The 25,321-nt window shown below is 42.1% G+C and overlaps 1 protein-coding gene across 1 annotated transcript in view; it reads right to left on the bottom strand.

Annotated features, from left to right (window-relative positions):
- Nucleotides 1–204: 204 nt before the first annotated feature.
- The window catches only part of HIVEP2 (HIVEP zinc finger 2), a 196,592-nt gene continuing 171,475 nt past the window's right edge, over nt 205–25,321 (bottom strand). The window contains exons 5-10 of the mRNA XM_047101691.1: nt 19,428–24,982; nt 18,045–18,199; nt 14,075–14,250; nt 10,003–10,104; nt 8,320–9,215; nt 205–2,692 (exon numbers count right to left, since the gene is read on the bottom strand). Coding sequence (XP_046957647.1) covers nt 1,868–2,692; nt 8,320–9,215; nt 10,003–10,104; nt 14,075–14,250; nt 18,045–18,199; nt 19,428–24,599 — 7,326 coding nt within the window. The 5' untranslated portion in view covers nt 24,600–24,982 and the 3' untranslated portion in view covers nt 205–1,867. The remainder of the gene's footprint in view (nt 2,693–8,319; nt 9,216–10,002; nt 10,105–14,074; nt 14,251–18,044; nt 18,200–19,427; nt 24,983–25,321) is intronic.

The raw sequence follows: 25,321 nt of genomic DNA, 5'->3' as shown, positions 1-25,321 counted from the left end.
ACCACTATCTGTCCTAATCGAATGACATATGGAAGCCAATGACTGTCTTCTCACTTGTGAAAAGCAGTCATGCTCAGCATACCTCAGAATGGGCAAAGCCTAGCAATTAAAAGCACAGATGGTATGTTGGTGGCATCAAAATTTCTTTAGCAACAAAATTGAGAAATTAAAATGTAAAACAACACATTAAAAACTAGACACCTCAAGCATGTAATTGTATATTTATTTCTCTTTTTAAAGAACACTCCTTAATGTAATTCAATATACAAACTTGGTTTCACAGAATTATAATCCACTATATAGCACAAAGATAACCCAGATTGTGTGTGTGTATGTGTGCATGCACACACATGTGCGTGTATGCACACGTGTTGTTGTACCCCCTCCCTTTCTTCCATTCTTCCGGACCTACAAACAAAGGCTCTGCCCACCTCCACGCTAACCAAAGCCCATACTGAATGTTGTGTACAAAAGACATCATCCTCCCACAAATTCTTTTCCCTGGAAAGCTTCTTGTCCCCGTTCCCCCTGAGATAGCCAGGAGCCTGACCCTCTTCCCCTCTTCAAGAGGGTGAAGTGGCTTCCCCTAAAGCTGATGCCAACCCTGTTACCATGTGGACCGGCTGAGAGGAAAGGCTGCCGAGAGGTCTCCATGCCCCTTCCCCGGGTCCACTCCTAACCCTCAAGTCCAAACACATCCCCTCCAGAGCAGCCTTAGTTCTGGTCACCATCTTGTGCAGCAAGAACCAAGGAGATCTGTAAGCCCAGGTCTTTTCCACCGGCAGCGCACAGCACTGCCTGCCAAGCCACCGGGCCGGCCGATAACCAAGCTCTACACAGTCCCATGTGCTTTGTCACTTTAATTTTTAAAGACACCCTAGCATAGGTCTGTGGCAACCTAGTGTCCAACTGAGTTACATAAAATTGTACCAGTGATGCACTTGTACATATTTACATGGGGCGGAATGTTTTCCCATATTTTTAGATGAGTATATAGATCAACATGTTCACATAAGACCAAATACTTTTAATATTATTTATAACTGATTTATAAAGCTTTGAAAAAACTCACAATAGCACATTGTTTACTTTAATGCTTTACGGTACTATAAGTTTAAAATCACAATCAGCGCTTAAGTCATAGTCAATCCGGCAAACAAGAGACAAAAAAAATGTACAAGAGTTAAGAACTGACTGATACATCCTTTATCTTCTTTTTTTAACTAATGCATAAGTGCAGAATAAGATACTCTAGTTTAAATATCTTGTTTACAATATACATTTTTGTTCTAGTTACGCAACAGTAAATCCCATGCTTCACATAGAAAAGCAATCCACAACATTAAGAAAAAAATGTACAATTTATGAAACAAAGTAAATAAATATTAGTATTACAGAATCAGAGCTGTACATAAAAGCTGTTCAGTTTTAATCATATAAAAATATGTTTTAGTGCAACCTCACATATATATTGATGCTGTTTTGCTTTACATCATTTAGATCCAAGTGTCCAAAAAAGGAAAGAAATTACATTTATTACAAAGCAGATACACAAATTCTAAAATATGTACAAATTACTGCTAAAAAATGCTTATAAGAATATAAGCAAAGTAAAGAAAAGGCACAAACATCTGTACAGTTTTAAAAGTACCAGACCCAATAGGTTAATTTCAAATTTTGTTTTGGTCAGGCTCATGGTGACTTGTTAATTTACCTAATTCTTTTGATATAACAAAAGTATATATAATAGCAAACTACTGTAACTTAAGACAGGCATGCTATAAACTTGATTACCTCTATTTCTAGAAAAACGAAACCAAAAACAAAATGGGAAAATGTGGAAACGAAAGTCTCCATGCATCTTAGATCAATGTAGTTGACTCTTCTCTGATGAAGGCTCATTGCCTCCCTCTGTGCTTGAAGGTAGCTCTTTGCTGCTGGGAAAGCCCGGCTGTTTGTCATCCACACGACTCTTGCTGTAAAACGTGGAGTGAGCTAATGCAGTCTGTGATGTACCAAAATTGTCCTTTTCACCATCATGCAAGTCAGGGTGGGTGGCTGAGGTACAGGGCTGACCTGGCTCAGGTCCACTAAAGTGTCTAATGCTAACATGTGCACTTTCCAAGGGTTTCTGGTGGGGTTCCTGCACCCGTGCTGGCTGATCTGCCCCAAGCAGAGCGGCCTCTTCTGTGGCAATCCGGAGAGAGGCGATGGCTTTTGTACAAGTCTGTATATTTTCCTCCTGTTCCCTCTCTGTTGCATTTAGGCTGTCTTCCGAAGTGCTCTGTTTCATCAATAGCCGAGGAGAAGAGGGTGTGCTAGGTGGACCAGATGACTGCAAAACGTGAGGAGATCTTTTCTCGTACTGCTTACAAAGGACATAGGGATCCTTAGGGAAGGATTCCCCGGAAGCTCCTTTCTTCTCCTCAGAGCCCTCCATTGGCAGAGGCAATGTGGGTGGAGGATGTAAACCGGAAAGGGCCGGCGGCATGGAGTGAACCATTTGGATCCCACCAACTGGCACCATGGGGATAGGAGCTCTCACTTGTTGCTGAGAGTGGAGCGGAAGATGACTGAAGACATAGTCATTAGGACCCTCAGGGAAAAGGCTGGAGCCTGGATGTTCATAAGCACCTTCTTGGTCTCCATAGAGACTGAAGTAAGGAACCTGAGGTAACCCTCTTCTTAAATTCTGTGCGAGGAAGCAGAGAGTACGACGTTTAGGACCCAATACTCTTCATGCTTACATCAAGTTGTCTCATTCACACAGTTATCACTCACTCACTCACTCATTCAGAACATTTTAAAACTCCCTCATCCCTTTATTGATTTTTCACTTTTTATGATACAAGAGACCACTCAGTTGTCTTTTAGAATCCTGGAATGAAGCTGTTGGTCTGTGAAAAGTTACTTTTTTTTTTTAAGTTTATTTATGTACTTTGAGAGAGAGAGAGAGAGAGAGAGAGAGAGAGAGAGAGAGAGAGTACAAGCAGGGAAGGAACAGAGACAGAGGGAGAGAATCCCAAGCAGGCTCCGCACCGTCCGTGCAGAGCCTGATGCGGGACTCGAACACGACCTGAGCAGAAATCAAGAGTGAGATGCTTCACCAATTGAGCCACCCAGGCACCCCAATTTACTTTTGATTCTAAATATGATAAAACATGCAGTGTGTTTTCCACTAGGTACAGAGACACATTTCAGTTCTGGTTTTTTTGTTTGTTTGTTTTGCTTTTTATAAAAAGAAAATAATGGATAATTACCAGAAAAAGTTTGCTGAGCAAAAAACACTAATAGTAGGTTTTTAAATTCAAAAGGAAGTAAAAAGATTGCCATCTGTTTATATACTGGGAAGATTTTTAATATTTTTTTAAGTGTTGATGAGTATAACTGGAATGACAAGTCTGAAAACTGTTTTTTTTTTTTTTTTTTAATTTCCACAGAGCAGATGATAAGATAGTGGTGATAGACAAACTGGTTCCTACAACGTGCAAGACATTGGTTTAAAGGAATAAATTCCTTCTCAAGAGGCACCCTAGCTGGAAGGAAGACCAGCTCCTCTATCAAGTGATAAATCAGGGCCAGTTTCTGTAAGGTAACTATCCATCAAAGTAGTTAATATTAAATGTGTCAAGCATTTACAACTCATACTCGACTACACAGTTGGGAACCAAAGATTATCAGGCGTTAATATCTTCTTTTTATGTGATTATTTTCATTTAAATATCTTCTTGGCAATTAATGAATTAGGACACTGACAACTGGGGGCCAGAATTCCAGATTTCACGGTCCCAGTCCTGAAAGAGATCTTATTTTCTGTAATTGCTTCTGTAGCGAAACACCATTTGACTACGAGATTATCAGGCTTGCAAGAGCTTATCAGGTTTCAATTTCTGAGATTCACCCTTTCAATGGACTGGCATCTTTAAAAGGTACTCAGTTTATTTTATTTTTGGGGGAACTTAAAATCAGATAAATATAAACCTGTCAAGCATGGTAGAAATCCAGGAGAGAGAGAGAAAAAAAAAAAGTTCTAATTCATTTCAAGGATGTTTCTCAAGCTCAAGGTATGCTCTATACCATTAATGATTCATCCAGTTCTATTTAGACTGTGAGACCAGCCTGGGAACTATAAATTATGCATTATCTCTGTCACTCTGTGCCATGCTAGGCCCTTACCCTGTTTGGGGCTATGCCTTATTCAAGCTAGAAACAAATGAATTGTCCTGGAAGTGTAGAGGAAGAAATGAAATCATCAATCCTATAATCACAAGAACCCCACAAGTTAAAGAAGGTGAGAATTTTACAGTATGAGACTTATTTAAATGCTGCTACAACAGCAACAACAACAACAATAAATCCCTCTCACCTTTGCTCTAATCTAGAAAATGGCATATTTCCTACAACAAACACCAATTACGGTGGAAGAACTGGGATACTCAGAATAATAATCTTGGAAGATAATCAAATGAACCTCAATCCCCAAAGACTCAGATCTTTACTGACCAGCAATTAATGATTACAACCACAGAAGTCCGCCTGAAAGTAGAATTTTTACCATGTCACTACTTGCACTGCTCGAAACGTTACCAGGCCTCGCCACACAGCTTCTGTCCCTGCATTCGCCCCTGTTTCACCCTCCAAAGAAGCTCTCAGTAAGACTTCTCTACCTTATTTGCAGCCCTATTTTGTAATCTGAACCTTATCATCGTGATATGGTGAACAAACTCTCATCTTACTTCAATCTTGGTGAGAAACACCTTGATTTGGAAATGGGAATAACGAACCCGCGTGGGTTGTATTATGCGTACGTATATGTATTCCCTGTCCCAGCTCTGTTACCCCTCATCTTTTCAAGAGTGTCAGGAGGTGCTCTGGAAGCAAACGCAAAGACGGAGGTAGGAGGGCAAGTAGTTCAGTGCGGGGAGGAGGAGGCAGGGGAGCTGACGCACGTGTGAAGGTAGAGAGGAGAGGAAGCAGGTGCTCAGCTGGGACTGATCCAGGCTCCTCACTGGCCGGGGGCTGCAGGGGAGAGTATAGCCTCAGTTTGAAAACTGAGGCCTGTCCTGATGGCAGGAACAGCAGGAGGCTGTCAGTTCACAGCATTCCGCACAGCTGAATGGCAAATTCTTTCAAGGACGGAAATCTGCTTGGCCCGCCTCCCTGCTGTCACAAGCAGATCAAGAAACTGTGGCCGAGAGGTTAAGTGACTCGATCAAGATCACGCAGATAGCAAGGGACAGGACTGAATGTCGACTCTGTGACCAGGCACAGTGTTCTTCTATACTACATACTGGAAACTAGGACACATCTTCCTTTCTCTTCGTTGCTAATTTATCTACTTAAACTTTAAAAATGGAATAGGAAATTTTTTGTTTAAAAAAGATGAGGCCAGAAACCATAAAAATTTTTCATCATCATCCTTGAGCCACACGTATTCGACCTTCAAAAATATTTGCTGATGAGAAAGACTCTTACCTTCCCTCCCTTTTCACTGCTTTTCTTTTCTTTTCTGTTCTCTTTTCTTTTCTTTTTTCTTCTCTTCTCTTTTCTTTTCTTTTCTTCCTCCCTTTCTTTCCCACTTCTTTCTTTTTTCTTTCCTTCCTCCCTCTCTCCCTTCCTTTTCTTTTCTTTTCTTTTTTCTTTTCTTTTTGTTTCGTTTCTTTTCCTTTCCCCTTCCTTCCTCCTTTCCTTCCTCCATGTCTTCCTTTTCTATCATCTATCTATCTATCTATCATCTATCATCTATCTATATTAAAATTAAACTGAGAGCATAAGGGCAGAAACAGCAGGGAAGTAGGATTCCAATGAGGGAGTTTCATCGCCTACAAACCTGCTCGCTAGGTACTCCCACTCCAAACTGAACCACAGGATGAGTGTGCCGTGCTGGACTAGAAGATCCTTTCATGCCACAGTCACAGACCTATTAGTTCTTGGCCAATGGTAAGCAACAAGACAAGGTATTTCTAAGAGAATTTCCATGAAAACCGTTTGTTTTTAGGGCTACTCTAATTTAGTATTTTCAACATTATTCAGACAAGGTGCAGCTCTCATTCAATAGAGCAACCAGAAGATTGCTACTTCTCATACTATCATCAATTCTGTTTTGCCCTGGCAATAAAAATCTTGTTCACACAGCACTAAAAAATAAACATCTTCCTCTGCCCTTCAAAAATGGTGTGATAAAACATTAAATGGGAAGTGCTTTGGACCAACTGCCCCTTCTTCAGAGAGCGTTCCCTGATCTAGTCCCTCATATCACGTGAACAAAGCAGCAGGCCATAAATGCTCTAAAGATAATTGAGCTGAGTAATAGAGGCCTTCATAAATGGTAAAGTTGAATATTTGTACTGAATATCCAGATGAATCAGTATAAAAAAAACAATTGGTTGCAAACTCAATGACTAATAAAACCAATCTCCTCCTAACTTTCTGGTCATATGTCCAAAATTTAGATGAACTTTCTTAGTCCACTCCCTTCAATTCCTTTGCCCGGGTTGACTGAGTTAGTTGCTATTAGTTTTTAATAACCATGGTGTGTTGACACTAAAGGCTTATATTTTTGGCACTACAGTTGACTAAACATGCCCCAAATTTTCACAAATACCCTAGTCTCAGTCCACCTGGCCAAGGCCAGTACAGGAGAGTCTCATCGTACATGCTCTGCCAACATCGCTGCTCTATACCAGAGAAAGCATTTTATACCCCATGTGATATCCTGGCATGTGTCAGATTTGTGAATCTATGACTCTTTATGCCACAGTGGCATTAACTTCAGAAGCTCCCTCTTTTCTACTTAACACCCCACCAAGACCCAAAAACCTGTGGAAATGCACCTTTTTTTTCTTAGCTTGCTAATTCATTATCTTGGTAAATAAATTACGTCTTGATCGCATGTGTGTTTCTGCAGTACTTGCACCATAGAGATTAAGTTGGTATCCAGTTGTGAAAAGAGGGTGTTGGAGGAAGGGGAGTGGATTGCAGCAGGGACCTTTCCTGAAGTTTAAAAATGATAACCTAAGCTCATGACTCAAGGTGGCAAAAAGGCAACAAGAGGAAGAACCTGGCCGCCAGGGCAGTGAGAAGACAGAGCTGGAAGGGGATAGTGCCTTTGGCTGGCAGGACAGTGCTGAGCCGCACAATAGAAACCCTTGAGCAAAGAGAGAACAGCAAAAAGCAGAGACCAGAAAACAAAAATACATTTAAAGCTTAGAAATTCAAAAGGTATCATTCATCTGTCTATGCTGAGTGTCTGCTTCATTCATTAAAAAAAAATCCCATACAAGGGCGCCTGGGTGGCGCAGTCGGTTAAGCGTCCGACTTCAGCCAGGTCACGATCTCGCGGTCCGTGAGTTCGAGCCCCGCGTCAGGCTCTGGGCTGATGGCTCAGAGCCTGGAGCCTGTTTCCGATTCTGTGTCTCCCTCTCTCTCTGCCCCTCCCCCGTTCATGCTCTGTCTCTCTCTGTCCCAAAAATAAATAAATGTTGAAAAAAAAAATTAAAAAAAAAAAATCCCATACAAACTGAGAAACATCAAGGTCTGCCAGGGCACGGAATGGGGCAGGACAGATGCTTTTTTATGGATTTGCATTAGACCTACTACCTAAATTTAACCCATGATTGTTACTATTGTTATTTAAACTTATAATGAGCGCATACCACAGAACTCTCTGAAACTCTCTCCCTGGGCTCTCTTAACTTTGGGTTCACCATCTCACTGAGCAAGTGCATTTGGTAGCAGAAGGTAGTAGTAATGGCAAGAAAAGCAGATAGGTTCATGCCTTTGACTTACAATACACCAAGGAGGTCACTTTCTCCTCTCCCAGTCACTCACCAGCTTCACATGTCCACTCACTGTGGGCAAGGTGATGAGTTTATTTAAGAAAAAAAAAAAAGGTATCGAAAGCCAACGCTAATGGCTGACCCTTGCTCGGAAAAGTTCTATAACTGACACCCAAATGGCCCTGAGAGTATGTGTCTATGCAGCCATGTCATTCCAAAGACTTCACCTTTCCTACTCGTGTAAAGGTTTCAACTCATGCCCATAATCAGTTAAGCTTAGAAAGCATTTAGAAAAGCCTCACCTATTCCCGGTTGGAAACACACTACTGCTCTGATGCATTACTACACTTGGGGTAATGTCACAGCCATGTTAGCGACAACAGCATGTGAGAAAATGTCTTCCTGTTGTTTTCAGTAACCAAGTTCACCACTCCCCATGAGAGACACCCATGTTATAGCAAATTTCACACTAGTGTATTATCAAGAGGCTCCAATATGCTTTGGCTTTAGACGTGAGAAAGAGAAAGCTAATCATACTTACAGGAGGCCCCAATACAATTGGTTCTGCTTGCAAATACTGCCCCATGGACAATGGTGGGTTATGGTATAAAGCCCTTCTGGGAGATGGCGCTCTTATGGTGGTCATGTATCTTCGTTCTCTTCTGGGAGAGAGGTCTCTTCTTGCCGTGATATCTTTCCCAGGTGACACCGGCCTCCTTGGGGACAGATGTCTTCTTGGTGAAACATCTCTCTGTGACATCTCTCTTCTCAACGCAGCTTCCTTTCTTGGTGAAAGGTGTCTCATGGGTGACAGATCTCTCCTAGGTGATAAATGTCTTCTGGGTGATACATCTCCTTTGGGTATCAGATACCTCTTTGGTGAATTCTCTCGACGGGGTGAAGAGTCATATCCTGGTGAGGAATGGTGGCTTGAGGGTGAGAAGTCCCTCGGAGAGGAGCTGGGCTCCGAAGACAACATGTACTCTTCATCCACACAACTAGGTATGTCTAACCTGTCTTTTTCCGGTTCTGAGTCTGTACTTTTGCTCTGGAATAACCTCTGGTATTCTGTCATCTGAGTATCTTCACATGAGTCACTTGGCGTCATCAGCTGAGTAACCTGAATACTTGGCAAAGTGACCAAATAGCTGATCAATGAAGAATGCCCCAGGGAACTCTCTGAAGGAACTCCATGTGGCACGGCGCCAACATTCACAGGCAAGGATGAGAATCTAGGAGGCTGAGGACTGGTGCTTCTTGATCTTGTTTTTGGTGTCAAATCTCCCTGATCATCGAAGTCATCATCATCTTCATCATCATCGTCATTATCATCTCCATCCTCACCATCCGATTCTTCAGCATCTGAGAACTGATGATCAGTTGAAATGCTGGACATGCTATGCTTCTCAGCAGCTTTGTGCAAATCTTCCATAGTTTCTGAAACAATTGAACAGATAGTGGAGATCAAGGTTCAAATGTCAAGATTAGGGGTTAATTTGGACCCCATCTCTTTCCAAAAGCTTTCCTCCAACCCTGCAGCCCCAAGAGATGGTTCCATCTCTGAACTCCTTTAATACTCACTGGGGACTCATCTGGGTGGGAGACCTTACACGGGTTCTTGTCTTTTAATAACTAATCCGACTCATCCCCACCCAACAAAAGAACTCTAGAGTGACACCTTATATCTCAGATGTCACACAGCCCATAGAAAACCCTCAACAAATGGGGATGGATAATGCTGCTACTGATGAGGCTGGAAGAAAAAAGAAAGTGAAGACCTGTCTCTGTGGATATAAACTTACATAAAAGTGATATATCTCAGGAATCCTGACTGACCTCAGGTTTTCTATTCAGATTAATGATGGATTTCTTTTCCTCTTGATAGGAATAATAATACATTAAATTGCTTTTCAAGTTTCCCCAAAGTTTCATAAAATCTAAATCCCTGTCACAATGCAAGTATAATTAGATTTGCTTTACGGTTCTAGATAGAAGTGTTTTTATAGTGAGGCCTTTTTATCCCTTTCAGTCAGAACTGAAATGGATTTATTTCTTCTCGGTATGTTGTAAGCAATTCAGCATGTCAGATTCCTTTCTCTATTTCATAGTTAATAAAATGCAATGGGATCATTTTTTTCTTAAATATCAAAACTTGTTTTGCCACCCCAGGCACAAAGCTCCAGTGTGCAGAGTGAAGAGGTCAGTCAACTAAATTTTGAAGTACCTGCTTCTTCGGTTTCTGTATCATCCACTGATGTCATTGAAACTCCCAACTCCAAGCATTTCTTCATGTGCGCTTTAGATTTCATATGCTTCGTTAGGTTTCCTAGAAAACACAGGCAAAAAAGGAGGAATTACTTGATGACAAGAAGGTGATGATTGTTCCCAAATTAGAAATGAACTAATTTGAAATAGCATAGAGTTGTGTCTACCCACCACCCTTTGTCCTGAACTTAGGAGGAACAATCTGGTTCCTGAACATATCAACCACTCAGAACTTTGGCCTAATCTCAAGTCTCCCTCATTCCAGAGGACTTGTAGCATAGGGTCATACCTTTTCAAGAGTAGGCTCCCAGCCAAGACTGGGAATCCCAGACTTTCCTGACTGAGAAGAGATCTAATATCTTAGGCTCAAATGGGCCAGCCTCCTAGGCTTCCATACAAACACGGTGACATAAGCCGGTTAACACATCTTAGAGAAAGTTCAGATCAAACATTCTTATCAACACATCCTGGACCCCAGACTTTTGGCAGTGATCAGATTTGGATCAGCCTCCCAGGCTTCTCACTGGTCAGAAGAAAAAATTATGCAACCTTATCTGAAAGCCAACCTTGTAGACATATTCAAAGATCCATACAAATAACTTAGCTAACTACTTATAGGGAACATTATACTCAGTGTTTAGCATCTATCTGTCTGGTATACATTAGCAAACTTCACGACAGCAGTTTCTAAAGTTCTACAATATTCCCTATTTATCTTGAAACTCCCATTGTTTTAAGGAAAAAGAAAGGTTTTCTGTCAACCTTTGACCTAGGTTCTATGAAATTATATGTGTATCTCTATCTTTATCTTTATATCTATCTATCTATCTACCTATCTCAGTCCATGTCACGTATATAACTTATCCAAAGACACGCAGGAACCAGTTCAATGGTAAGCACCATATTATTATCTGTGCCCTTTCATGATGCTGTAACAATGTACCAGTAAATGCTTTATTTTTAAGAATAGGCTTACTGAATCTAAGTGGAAACTCTTAGCCTGCGAAAATAGTTTTTTCCCTTGTAGAGTTGTTTAGCCTATCAGTAATGTGATATATGAGCCACAATTCTAGCCAGGACACTGTTGTTCATTATTTTACTTATATTACTTTATTTACTTAGTATTTTACTTATTGCTTATATACCTCTGAATTTTACATGCTATTTTGGTAACTCCAAACATAAAAATATTTCCAGGCCCCTACTGCTATTAATTGTCTAAAAATATTTTAAAGATCTCAAACATATTTATATATTTATTTATTTATTTTTGAGAGACAGAGACAGAGCGCGAATGGGGGAGGGGCAGAGAGAGAGGGAGACAGATTCTGAAGCAGGCTCCAGGCTCCGAGCTGTCACCACAGAGCCCAACACAGGGCTCAAACCCAAGAATGGCGAGATCATGACCTGAGCCAAAATCGGATGCTTAACCGACTGAGCCACCCGGGCACACTGATCACCAACATTTTTATAGACAGATCATCAAGAATTCCTAAATCTATAAATTAATGAATATATCTGAATATATATAATTTATATATATAATGAATATATAAATTAATGGAAATCACCTGTTTCTGCAAGGGTACATGTAATCTGTGTATGTGGCTGGGTGTTAGGCTGTCAAGATCATTTATTTAGATCTTGATATGTGTTTCTCCTCTATTTTTCTCTCTTTTCTCCACTTCAATAGGCAGTCAGGCTTTGGGCTCTCATCTTCAGGGTAGGTTTGGAGTTATATGATGGGAAAAGATAGGATAAAATAGGCAGAGAGGGAAAGATTAGGACCTGAGGTCCTAGGGTGGGGAAAAACACATATTTTGGAACAATGTTGGGAGGGTCTGACCATAGCAAAGCCCCTCAGGTGTAAGGTCCCTCTTAAGAATGTAACAGACACCACCTACTCTCCTTCAGGTTGCCCTCAGGGATTTGACAAAAGTTTTAAGTAGACCATAAAACGATGACCCACAAGGAATGGTATGGCCAGAGACCACCCCTCATACAATGGAAAGGAGCCAATCAGGAATGGACAACCCAGCACCTAGAGTTATCCAGCCAACAACCCCAACAACCGTAAAACCTGAGAAGGAACAAGGGGGAAGGGAAGGAGGGCCTGAACAGAACCTTTTAAACTAGGACCCTTGCCTATTGTTGTGCGCATTCACTTTTGAATGCCCCCTCTCTGCAAAGAGAGCTTTCATGCTATTACTTTCTGATCACCTATATAAACTTTTGCCTGCTGCTCATTTTATTCTGTGTCTATCTCTTCACTCTTCAAACAGGCGAGACAAAGAACCCTGGATATTGAGGTAAAAAGCATCCTGCAACGGTTAGAAATCTGGCTCTGAAACAACTCCACTCTGGCTTTGGTTGACCTAAGTCTTGAGCTTCTGAAGGGATTCTAGCAAGGAGGGGGAAGGGACTGGCTAGGCAGGGCCCTTGAAGGAGTGGGCAGGCATGACTTCCATAGGTGCTGGTCCTCTGAGAGCACTGAGGGTCTGTGCTCACAGGGCTTGGGGTGGAACAACAGTTACTTCAACTGAAAATTCGAGGGGTTCCCCAGGATATTTTGCTCATTTTAAGATTCTGAGACATTTACACATTCTTGAAGGGTGACAAGGAAACTCCAATAATGACCAAGAATAAATGATTTCCTGCTAAAACTCCATGGCAATGATGCAGAGCCAAATTTAATTTGATTTTTAAAAACCTAGAAATGTGGTGTTACGTCACTCAGCGTCTCACACAGCAAACTCCTGTACCCCGTGAAGATAAAGCAGTTGTAATGACTGGAGGATTTGCAGGTTATAGAACAAAAGTTTATATTTTCTTCTGTCCTAGGGAGTCTCTCAGTGAAGTTCTAAATAAAAGGCTAGATTGTACAAAGGAGGATGGTATTTAAAGGACCTTAAGTTTATCTCTTTTGAAATGCAAATGAACACTCCCCCCTCCTTTATCTGCCTTCAAAGAAAGCATCCCTGTATTACAGATACCTTTTTAGTAAAGAAGAAACAGGTATGTTGGGAGTCTACACATTTATACTTCTGAGAAACCAACGAGACAATTTAGGATTTGGGCTATAGGAGAAAATTGGTACATATTTCCCTACCAAAGATTATTTTATTTGATTATTATTTTTCTTGATGGGGAGTGGAGCAGAGTAACTGGTATGCAAATTTAAAGTTAAAACATAGGAAATCATACGAGCTTAATGAGGGGGTAAAAATCCATGATAGCTAAAGTACTTCTGCAGCAAGCAGTAAAACGTACTTCTCCGAAAGTCAAACCCCCTCTAATTTGCTACTTCTGTAATCTGAGAACACTGGGATCAAGAACATTTCCTTGATTTTATAAAATGAAGAAACTATAATCAAAACAACCTTCTTGTATATTTTCATATAAACCTACCTGTAAAAAAAAAAAAAACAACAGATTTTTCTTTTAAAAGAAAGAATATCATTTTAAGGGCAAGTCCTGATATTATGAAATTCACAGTTGTGGCCTGAGAGTAAGAAATTGTCTCTGTGCTGATAAATACACGGAACACAAGCTATCAAATTTCTATGCATAATTAATGCAACTGTGGATGGAGGGGCCCACCTGGGAGTCTGTGGGTCTCTACATTATTCATAATCTTGAAACTGACCATGGGCACATGTTTTCTTCCCAGCTGCTGCCTTGCTTTTCTAATGCCACTGCATGGATTGTCTCCCTGTGGTATTTCAATACTGGTGCAAAGATTATCTAGACCGCACAACATTTCTAACATGAAGTAATAGCAATAGCAATCCGGGCAATTCTTAGCCACTTCCTTCGGAAACAACTTGCCTGGCACTAAGTCTACAGCTCTTACTCAAGTCATAAAAGAAGCCTTGCTGTTTCATGTGTATCCTTTGATTACTTACATAAGGGAGAAAATACATTTCACTCACAAAACCATCTTACTGTCAATAACAGTTATAAAATGGTATTTAGAATCCAAAGAAACCATAAGAAAAGTATGTCCTCGTCTAAAAAGATGATAATTGTACCTTTCGTTTTGAAAGCAAAGTTACATAACTTGCATACATATGGCCGGACATCAGTGTGAGTGCGGATATGCTTTTTGAGCATGCTTGGCTTCTTACAGCGAATCCCACATTCTTCACAAATGTACTTTCCACGTCCACGTCCTCTGACATATACATAATCTTCATTTGACTTATACCTGTTTAGAAAAAGGGAATGCAGTGTGTTTTCAAATACTTTAGTAGTTTATGTATCAAACCAGAAGAAAACCTTTTGAGAGGCAAATTATTATGAGGGTCTTTTACAAACAATTATTCAACCCTACTTCTATGAAACCTGAGAAGTTTACGCAGTAAATTCCTGAAAGAACCAGATGACACATTTGGCACTGTAAGCAAAATGTAATTTTCTACACGGTGTTCAAAATGGAATGGGTCCCCCTATTAAGATATGTGGACTTGGGATATAGATGTTCAATTCCAATGGACTTCCATAAGCCTCAGAGAGTTTCAGAGTTGTGCCTTACTACTTTTGGATTCTAGTACAGCCTCCACACAAGAAATATCCAAAAAGTTATACCAACATATTCAAATCATCATATATCATCCGTTAACATTACATCGTCTAAGACGTGCAAGCAGAACAGACACACACACACACATGCCTGTAAATATGCTAAAATAAGTAAAACCGATAATAGAATTCTTCATTGCAAGTTTTTGCTCTATTTTTACAATCCTGGCATGAGAGTGCCTCCCAAATTTCTAGCTTACACGGGCTGAGCTGAGCTCACCAACTGTTGTCTACAGATTTGATCCGCTCTTTCCCAAGGACCATGAATTTGCACTAAAGTGGAGTCCAAATTTCAAGTAGCTTCTGGTAGGTACTGTTATGTTACATAATAAAAACTAGAGATTCTATTTTTCAACCAAATTTGCATTTGTTTGCAGAAGAATTTAATAGAGAGGTTTGAAAGGATGTCTGAGGTCAGCTAGTTTAGTCAAATCAATTAGATGAACAAAATCTTAGGTATTCACTGTGATAATCCATGGAAGAAACCTACCCAGGGCTCAACTATCATATTTTGTTCAGACTACAATGAAACAGGATCAATCATAGAGTACAGTAACATTCTACTGAATAATTCAGTGAATATCATTATCTTTTAAATCAAAGCGAGGCTAGAATTATGGGTCTAATGTCATTCTTGGAAAGATATTCTTTTCAAGGGGCTCATTTTATAATTCCAAAATGTAAACTGACATATAAAATGCCCTAATTCACTGTGGATTTACTTAAAGGCACTAGATTTATAGGGTTTCTTGTTTGTTTGTTTGTTTGTTTGTCTGTTTGTTTGTTTTTACATTCTAGGAGTATTGCACACTTCTGTATTTTCAGAAATGAAAATTCAACTTCATTCATCCAATCCAGTGAAGGATTTTTAAGAGAGAAGATCCACCCACATATTTAAATACTAACTCTTTTATGGATGCTATTCAGTGTTAACATTATTTACTTTTTGGTCACTACTAATCCAGGTGGGAATTAAGTAGTATCAAAAATACGAATAGTCAATTCTGTATGTTTTTTCATTAAATCTTTCCCCTGTCACAAGGAACTTCCCACCTCAACTTGTTCTTCAAAACTTTATTGAACTTTAAGTTTCATTTTACATTGTCTTCTGTTACAAAGTAGAAAAGATGCAAAAGATCTTTCACCGTTTAATTTCACTATTCTCTGTCCCTAAATAGATAAAATTACCAAAGAAATACAGAATAAAACAAATAAATTTTATAGAAAGCTAGTTTTCTTCACAGAAGGATACCTTAAGCTTAGTGTAGCCCATCATCATGGTTGATGGGAAATGCATTTTATCTTCAAGTAATATAATGTTATTTTATTTTTTTTAAATAAGCTTCACATCCAGTGCAGAGGCCAACATGAGGGCCTGAACTCACCACCCTGAGATCAAGACCTGAGCTGAGATCAAGAGTCAGACGCTTAACTGGCTGAGCCACCCAGGGGCCTTTATCATTTTATTTTTAATGTCTTAGCTGACCAAACCTGTAAACAGTCAAATTCAGTACAAAATGAAACTATATATTTGAAAAATCTGTAAAAATAAAATATCTACCATGCAACAGGTCTACAGACCTTAGATTCTACTTAATACAAGAATTAACGTATTTTGAAAAAAACCCAAAAGGTATGTTTAAACCTAGGAATTGGGTAATATAAAGAACATATACACTTAAAAATGTGGTCAGTTATACTTCTTTTTTCAAGTCATCACTTTGCAATCACCAAACTAAGAGGCAGTAACACACTGCTTGCAATGAACACCTGGTCACCACCAGGCAGAAGTCGGGTCACAGATTAAGAAATGACTGGGATGTAGCCCATACCACAGGGAAATGAAAGGGGGAAGAAATGATATATGGGCACCGTCCTTGTGGATCATCAAACCACAGCAATAATATGTTCATATACGCTCTTCCACTTGTGTCCTTCATTAGTAGAGATGACTTCCCCAAAGCAAAGTATAAAGTATCGCTCATCTAGTACAAGTGCACTACTAGGAAGACTACTGAGTATGAGGGTGTGGATTCATTCACAAGGACATCTCAGTTTCTGAGGAAAGATAACATCTGTTTTGTTTTCATTTGTGTTAAAAGATGAGGGATGTCAAAAAAATATCAAGACCAACTTTAAGACTCCATACAATTGTGGATTTAGTGGTGAAAATACTTGACATCCAAAGGGGCCGAAACCAAGAGGAAAACAATTTTAATAATTCATCTCCAAACTGGTAAATCTATGTGGGAAATAGATATTTCATATCACTAAACAGTCAACATTTTATAATTAAATAGATAACATTATTCGGTCTTCCAACTATAACTGGAACAAATTTGTGCTCATGGAAACATGTAAATTACAGATCTATTGCAGAGATAAGGCTAGTTACAACATAATCACCCTAATGTGATTAGTATGCTTTAAAGTTTTTAAATTTTAATAGCATAAGTCTGAGATTTTTCTCCCATGTGACCGAGGAGCCTGATACAATACAATTCTAATGAAATCTAAAACTAGACATTACACATATGAGTAATTTTTCTTTACTGTACAGATATCAAAGTCATTGAGCCTTATTACTTGTATTTCTACAACTCAGGATTCAACACTTAAAAGAAACTCCCAGGGGCACCTGAGTGGCTCAGTTGGTTGAGCATCCCACTCTTGATTTCGGCTAAGGTCATGATCCTGCTATCGTGGGATCAAGCCCCGCATTGCTCCCCGTGCTGAGTGTGGAGGCTGCTTAATATTCTCTCTTCATCTCCTTCTGCCCTTTTCCCCTGTTCTCTCACACACACACACTCTCTCTCTAAAATAAAATGAAAAGAAAAGGAAATTCCCAAAGAAAAAGAAACTGCCAGAAATCAGAAGAGACAGAGAAAACATGACAACTCAATGCAATGTGGTACCCTGGCTTGGATCCTGGAACAGAAACAGGACACTAATGGAAATGATGAAATCCCAATAATATCTGGTAAAAGCAATTAAATGAACAATCAAATTAACTAGTTCCTAGGATTATACATGAGTGTGCAAGATTGCATTTGTGTTAGCACAGAATAAAAATATCCATTAATAATACCAAAATGCCCACGAGAATAATATTAAAGCATGAACAAACTTGACGACATCATGAGGCCACAAATATAGTCAATTTCATACTGCATGAGAGGCGTGGAAATTTGAAGCAGAAGTTCAAACCATATATAACGGGGACATTTTCATTGAAAGTAAGCGTTGAAAGCAAGCGCATGAACTCATTATCTGTTGCCAGCCAGACTTCAGAAATGTGAATAGACAAGGAATCCGCCTTATACCCAACCAGAGTAGGTACTATTTTTTCCCGTGCATACATTCGTGACCATTTGCTCTGACTTATAACTGAGTATTTTACACATGCACATATTTCCTTACCCTCCTTCAAAGATTTTAATTCGGATTGGCTCCGTTTGTTTGGATCCAATATCTTTATCTCCATGAATATCTCCCTTCCCTCTTTCCTTTAAGATATTTCCAACTAGTTTCCTTTCTAGTTTGCTGCCAAATAAAAAGGATGCATCAGGTTTCATCTGTAGGAAAAAAGACAGAATCATTTCATACGCTTTCTCTAAGACACAGGAGCAGCCCACATACCCGCTCTCCTCTGACCTCTGAAAATTAGCCTAAGTTCCATGTTAAAAGGCCATGGCCTGGCTACATAAAACAAGGGACACTAAGGATAAAATCAGAGAAATACAGTTTCTACAGAATTATTCAACATTTTATTAAAAAAAAAAAAGAATATTCCTCTGTTGGCACTTAATCTATGCAACGCTAATAAAAACAGAAAACATATTCTATATTCTGAAGTAACAAAACATTATCAATTAAGGAAATATTTTCAAAAACTGAAGGGAAATGGTAACTGAATTAAGTAAAAACTATTTTTTTTTTTTTTAAATTTTTTTTTTCAACGTTTATTTATTTTTGGGACAGAGAGAGACAGAGCATGAACGGGGGAGGGGCAGAGAGAGAGGGAGACACAGAATCGGAAACAGGCTCCAGGCTCCGAGCCATCAGCCCAGAGCCTGACGCGGGGCTCGAACTCACGGACCATGAGATCGTGACCTGGCTGAAGTCGGACGCTTAACCGACTGCGCCACCCAGGCGCCCCAGTAAAAACTATTTTTAAATCCTCTATTTGCTTCATTAATAATTTAGGAAAAATTCCAAAGTGCCCCTATTAGTATTTTTGCAATTTGACATGTAAGGTATTAATTGTTCATGTAGGCACAAACCAGATAATCACTTGGAAAAAATGAGTTTTGAGGGAAAAATAGAGACAATAAATTTTAGTAAAAAGTACTGTCACTGGAAATAAGCCCTCTGAAGTTTGCAAAGCTCAGTTCTGACACCCATCCGCCTCCTTCCTGATCTTTCCACTCAGTGTCCATTCCTACATTCACAATGTTCTATGTCCTATGTCCACATGTCACAATCCCATGAATCCTTCATATCAAAAGAGAATATGACCGGCTAGGTCACTAACACAGGCCAGAAGAGAGAAGAACCCAAAGGAATCAATTCCAGTGGTAGAATTCCATGGCAGCTGGCCGAAAAGGGGACTCCCCCAAAACATAGTGCACGCCTGGCCACCGGCTTTTTCTCTTACTGAGAAAGGGAGATCAGTGTCACAGAGGGTTCCCTCAGCTCTGACCTTCATTTCCCTTGTATGTTTTAGACCTTCTGTCCTTCACTATGTATTCTGCTCAACAATCAAATCCACGCTACGGTGCTTTTGGAAATGGTATTCATTACCTGAGCAAACTGCTTCCATGCACTTGATGATGTAAGCTTGCCAGTTCCAGGTCTGTGCATAGCAGCCAGAGTATAAATTTCTGCAGTGATTTTTTGCTTGGACCTCAGAAGAGCCAGAGTGGTCTTGGTGTTCAATCCTGATGGGTTTGGGTTACAGGAACTAATGCACCATGAAGCATAAACTGAGGATTTGAAGGTGGCCTGTTGTACGTAATTGGGTTTTGTATAATTCAAGAAGCACCAACTCACAGTAGTTGTTGTCCGCAGACTGGGGAACTGAAGAATCTGCTGGAAATCTGCCACGTCCGTGAAAAGAAGAGTTGAGTTTGCCATCTTCCTGCTTGGGCCAGAGGCCATGTGCACCAGCATGCCGACGGGCAGCTTCTGGCCCCTTCCGGGCTCTTCAAGCTGACCGTCTCCGGGGGGCAATGAGGAACTCTGAGGGCTCATGCTCATATCAGATGCCGTCTCATCAATATCTAATTCATCTGAGGACTCTCTGCTTTCAGAAGGCCCGCTGGACTTCTGGCCTAGAGGAGGTGCCCTGGAGTTGGGCGGGAACGGCTCCCTCATGGACAGGCTGGCAGACGGATGGTCTTGAGATGAGGAAGGGGGCAGTGAAGAGAAGGAAGATGACCCCGACTGCAAGCCATCCTTTGGCTCAGAAGCACAACCTTGTCGAACCAGCTGGGGTTTCTGTGGGCGGGACAGATCCTTCTTGATGTCTGAGCTGGTTAGCTCCACAGCACTGAGCTCCTCAACAATCTGTCCATACATCTTTTCTTCCTTGACCCTTTTCTGCTGCTTCGTTTCCATGAAGAGCTCCAAGCTGCTGGCTGGAGAAAGCATCCGCTTGCTACCCCCCAGGGTGGCCACGCTGTCCGAGGTGGAAGGTAAACATAAGGGGATTGAGGATTCTAAGCCAAGGGGTAAGGTCTGAGGTACTTTCCAAATGGGGTATTTTTCTAAGCCTGCGTGCTGCCCCAACACCTGGGCAATGTTGAATCCGATCCCTTGCATGGCCGCGTTGGTCACCAGTGTTCTTTGGGTAGTATTCTCGTCCACTTTGCATATGACAATTGCAGGACTGTTCTGCCCAAGTATCTGAGAAATGCTCGTGTACATGACACTCCCGTAGGACGGGACATGGGTCTGGATCCTGACAGGAACCACTGTTCCCGGTAAGGACTGTAAAGGCCCAGCGTTTGCAGAGGCAAAATCTTCTTGAAGAACCTGTTCAGAGGGAGTATCAGGTGACTTGGTGCTCTGGTCTGACGGGAACTTCGGAAGAATGTTCTTCGAGTGTAGCCCTGATGTTCCTGAATAACACGGGTAGGTTTGCTCTTTCGGGTGTGCGTGCTCAGTAGATTTCTTTCCAATGTGCTCTGCAACATGCTCTAAGGGACAGCTAGGATGGATTTCTGCCTGGAAAGAAGGCTTGCTGTAGCTCTTCTGAGGGTGTTGCACAAGGGGATGTGGGAAGTGTGCCTGCCACCAGGGAGGCTGCTGAGCTGGTAAATGAACCATACAGACGGTAGGATACTGAAACTGAAACAAGGCATTCTGGATTGGAGAAAACGGAATAGTCTCTTGATGTGGAAATAAATGTGGCTGTTCAGACAAGTGCTTGCTTGCAATATAGGATGTCGGTTGTATCAGGGGATTTCTCAGGGATTCCTGACTGTCCATGTGCATGATCTGTTGCTGGGCCAGGTGGAGCGGACCCGAGCTCAGCTGGGCACAAGGACCCACAATCTGCTTCCCAGGGTCCTCTGCCTGGAGGGGAGGCAGCACGGAGGTGGGGGCAGGGTGCCACGCGGCCCTCAGGCCCGCGTGCAGGTGCTCCATGTGCTCCTGCTTTACACCCAGATCTGCACCAGCCTCCCCCTGGGCGATCTCCGGAGAGCCACTGAAGGAAGCCTGCCGCACCAGAAAGCATTTCTTCCTCTCCCGCGATGGGGATAACGTGGCGGCCGATGCCCCTGCCGCCGGAGCGTGGGACAGATTCCCGTAATCAAATGATTTGCTCCGGATTTCCGGAACTTCCGTTGGGTGAGGGCAAGGCATCTGCTCTGACGAGCAGCGCCGCATCTCTTTTTGGTGGTGGTGGCCCGGGACGGACAAGGAGTACGACCCAGCAGGGACGGTCAGAAACTCTGAATGCTTCCCAAACTCATCTGGCTTAGGAGGTGCGGGGAGCTTAATGGCATCCTCTCTTTCGAAAGACATTGAAAAACTGGAGCTGTGGGACAAGTTGCTTTCCTGACTGGGGCTGCGGGAGAGGCCCGTGCCTGTGGATTCAAAGCTGGATTCCCCTGAAGAGTGCTCCATGTCTGCAAGTCGCAAACGCTTCTTTTTGGGTGGCAACTTCTCAGCTGGGAGCTGGGAAAGGGTCTCGCTTCTCTGGGGCCACTGAAATTCCTCCACGGGCTTTTCCGGCTCTTTACTCTGGGCGTCTTTCTCCTTCTCTGGTTTATCAGGCTCCTCCGTCACTCGAATCTCAGGAACCTGAATGTTGTGCTGGCGAACCAGCCTGGGCTGCGCGTGGTAGGGCTGCTGCTGCTGGGCCTGCTGGGAAGGGGACGGCTTCCCCCCGCTGTCAGCACCGTCGGCAGGTGGAGCCCACTCTGGACTCACCGGGGCTTCTGAAACCTCGCTGTCACAGGTCTCAGAAGGTGAAGAGGCCTTGTCCTGTGCGCTAGCCATCAGTTCAGCTGACTCAGACCGTTCAAATGAATTGGGGCGGCTCAGCGAGTTTGTGTGCTGAATGACAGAAATCACATTTCCAGGAGGTTTCCTGCCCGCCAGGTCTGAAATCTTATCTGCATCGGTGGCTGAGGGCGACTCCTCGGACCCAAGAGATGGACTTCCAGATTGGAGTTGGGGTCGACACGGGTCAAAGCGCTCCGAGTGACCATGGGAAGGGTTCTCATGTCCCGCCATGACAAATCCACCTCTTACGCCTTCCTGCATCGGCAGTTTGGGGTCGTAATCCGAAGTCATCATGCCCATGGGAGTGCTCATGATGCTGCTGCAGATCATGGGGGTGTCCTCCTCATCTCCCACGCTCTTCTCTTTCCGGCGTTTTCTATTTTCACAAGTAGTTCCAAACATGGTTGGCACTCCCTGCAATGGCACCGAGGGATCCATGAAATACTCACCCCCGTGTTTTAAAGAGCTTAAGCAGGAAATGTCCCTGTAGCTTGGCTTTGGTGTTTCAGAGTCTTCCCACTTCTTGTAGGGTTTCCGGCAGACATCGTAGTCATACCCCATGCGGTCCCCAGAAATCAATTTCTTTTCCTTCAAGGATAAGCCTGTGACACTCTTGGACATCCTGCCATGGTGTTCTGCCTCCATGTGCCCCTCCTGTACTGAGGGCAGCTCAAATGCAGCCTGTCTCCTTAACATGCGCTGAGGGGGTATCCCCACCGTCCCCGGATAGAACACATCATCGGAGCCGCTCATCCTTTCATCAAATGAGTGACTTCCTCTCAAAGAAGGAGGAATGCTAAGATTAGTTGCTGAAGAAGTTGGCATCGAGTTGCTTCTAATAAGGGGTGAAGAGTCCACAGGAGCTTCTAAGAGAATTGGGCTGCTGCCTTGGAAATTTGCAGGAAAAAGCTTTCCTTCGTTCCTGACGGATGACGGAATAGTCTGGGATTGTCTGGATTCACTGTTGAATTTCGTGGATTTCAGCATGCTTGCTTGACTGGGGTCGATCTCTCCCTTGCTTGGGATCAGCTGTGATGCAGGATCTTCAAACATCTTGACATCTAACCTGGTGTTTACGTGAGGTAATGATTCCATCATGCCCTTCCTACCCATTGTGGCACGCTCCTGACTTGCGGTCGTAACACTGAGTGTATTTCTGGGACTAAGCCGACAGTATTTTCCAAAGATGATTTCTTCATAAGACTTTGCATTTGTGTTTGGAGGGCTTATTTGCTGCTCCGCACTTTCTGAGCGAGAGAAGTAACCGGAGTCAGTGCTTCCTTTACTGTGCGGGCTCAGAAGGTTGAGAGATGGCTCAGAATCTTGTCCTTTTTTCTCTGACAGTCTTAGTGCAAGTTTCTGTTTAACTGTGTGAGAATCCTCAGGCTTAGTATTTAGTGACGGATTCGGTAGCATATCAGAGCCTATGTACTGAGAGCTTTCGTTAGGTAAAGGGATCCCACTTTTGGGGATAATCAAAATCGGCACTTTCATCGGACCTCCCAGTGATTCTTCCAGTGACCCATGATAGCCACCTCGGCTGGCAATATCCAACGGGATCGGTGGGCCGGGACTCATTTTCTCAGAAGCCTCAACAAATAAAGAGCTCTCCTCATCCGTGTCTGTACTCTGCTCACCGTCTGAATGTATTTCTGCTTCTACGTCAATAAAACCAGCCTCTAGGTCCAATTTAGATACAGCTGACTCTGTGAAAGGGACTAATCCTGCCTTAATTGCATGGGCATGTGACTTCCTGTGCTTATACAAATTGCTCTTTGTCTTGAAAGAGAAACCACAAGGTATACATGGATATGGCCGCTCCCCAGTATGGGACCTGATGTGTTTTTTCAGTACGCTTGGTTTGGCACACGCCCTGCTGCAGTAGGGGCAAATGTATTTGCCGGGCTTTTTGGGTTTGTGCTCTTTCTTGTGAGCATCTTCGGACTGTTCGATACTTTTCTGAGAGTATTGGCTATAAGCAGGGTTCAGGCTTGAAATCTTTTTTCTGGGGTAACCACCACTGTGGCCATGTATAGGAAAAGAAAATAAGTCCTCGGAGGCAACGGACGGCAAAGGGCCAGGGAAAAGCCACGGAGGGCCTTCGAGGCTCTGATGTGGCTTGCTGCTGTGCATGACCCCCTGTGGCAATGAGTGCTGAGGGAAAGAGAGTGAATGTTGGCATGAGTAAGGGCTCGGACGAGGCGGTGGGTATTGCTTCTCTGTGACATGCTGTGCCACGTCGCTAGGTGAGGCCAGTTTCCCAGAACCAAAGAGTTGTGCGGACGCTGTGTCTCCGATTTGCTCAGGATCTATTTGCGGTTGCCGCTGTCCTTCTTGACTGCCAAAAGTGCTCATCTTAATAACAGCTGATTGTTCCTGTCTCCATCTACCTGATGCTGTATCAGTTTCTCCAGACCTTGAGGTAGCTTTTTGTCCTAGAGCTGTGTCCCCAGTGTCCATTTTGTTACAAGGTCTTAAGTGCTAGTTCACTTGAAAGCCATGCAGACTCATGGAGTGTCTTCAAAGCTGTGCTTTTCAAAGCTTGTTAGCTTCCATGGTCCAGGGTGTCTGCAAACTGGCCGAGTGCTCCTTCTCTTTGGAACCTGCCACACCCACCCCGTAGTCTTATGAGCATGAGATGGTAACGGCCTTGGACCAGGGCTATAACACAGTTCTCTCCATTGTAGAAATGTCCATCCAAAAGCTAAGTGCAAATCTGTGAAGATTTCTTATGGCATTTGAAGATTTTCAACTAGCATGAAATTGGGATGAATAGTTTGGGAGCAGTTTTGCCCATCAACTAGAGCAAAGTTCAATTGCCAGTTTCACTAAGATAAAACGATCTGAAAGAAAAAGAAACACAAAGAGATTGTCATAACAGTTATCAAGTTAGAAACCAAAACCAATCCTAAATAGCCAGCCTGACCCTGGATAAATTGAAAATGATTTTTTTATGCTCCAAGGATACTTTTTATAGCTGTTACCTTAGTTCCACAATTAAAGGATATTAATGTCAAACATGGCATTAAGTCATAAGCTAGATTTCTTCAGTGCTCTAATTTTGGTCATCCTTTTAAATACTCCTTAATTTTGGTTAGAAAAGTATTTAAAAGAAAGCTTTTGATAGATATTATTTATAAAATCATAAAATTTTTAAAAGCCTTCATTAAAATAAATTTAGA

The sequence above is a fragment of the Lynx rufus genome, unplaced genomic scaffold (genome assembly GCF_022079265.1).
Source record: "Lynx rufus isolate CCGP_SWC_20201006 ecotype Redwood Valley unplaced genomic scaffold, mLynRuf1.p SCAF_6, whole genome shotgun sequence".
NCBI classification, from domain to species: Eukaryota; Metazoa; Chordata; class Mammalia; order Carnivora; family Felidae; genus Lynx; species Lynx rufus.
Note: the sequence above shows the minus strand (reverse complement) of the source record. Positions and strands in the feature narration are given on the sequence as shown.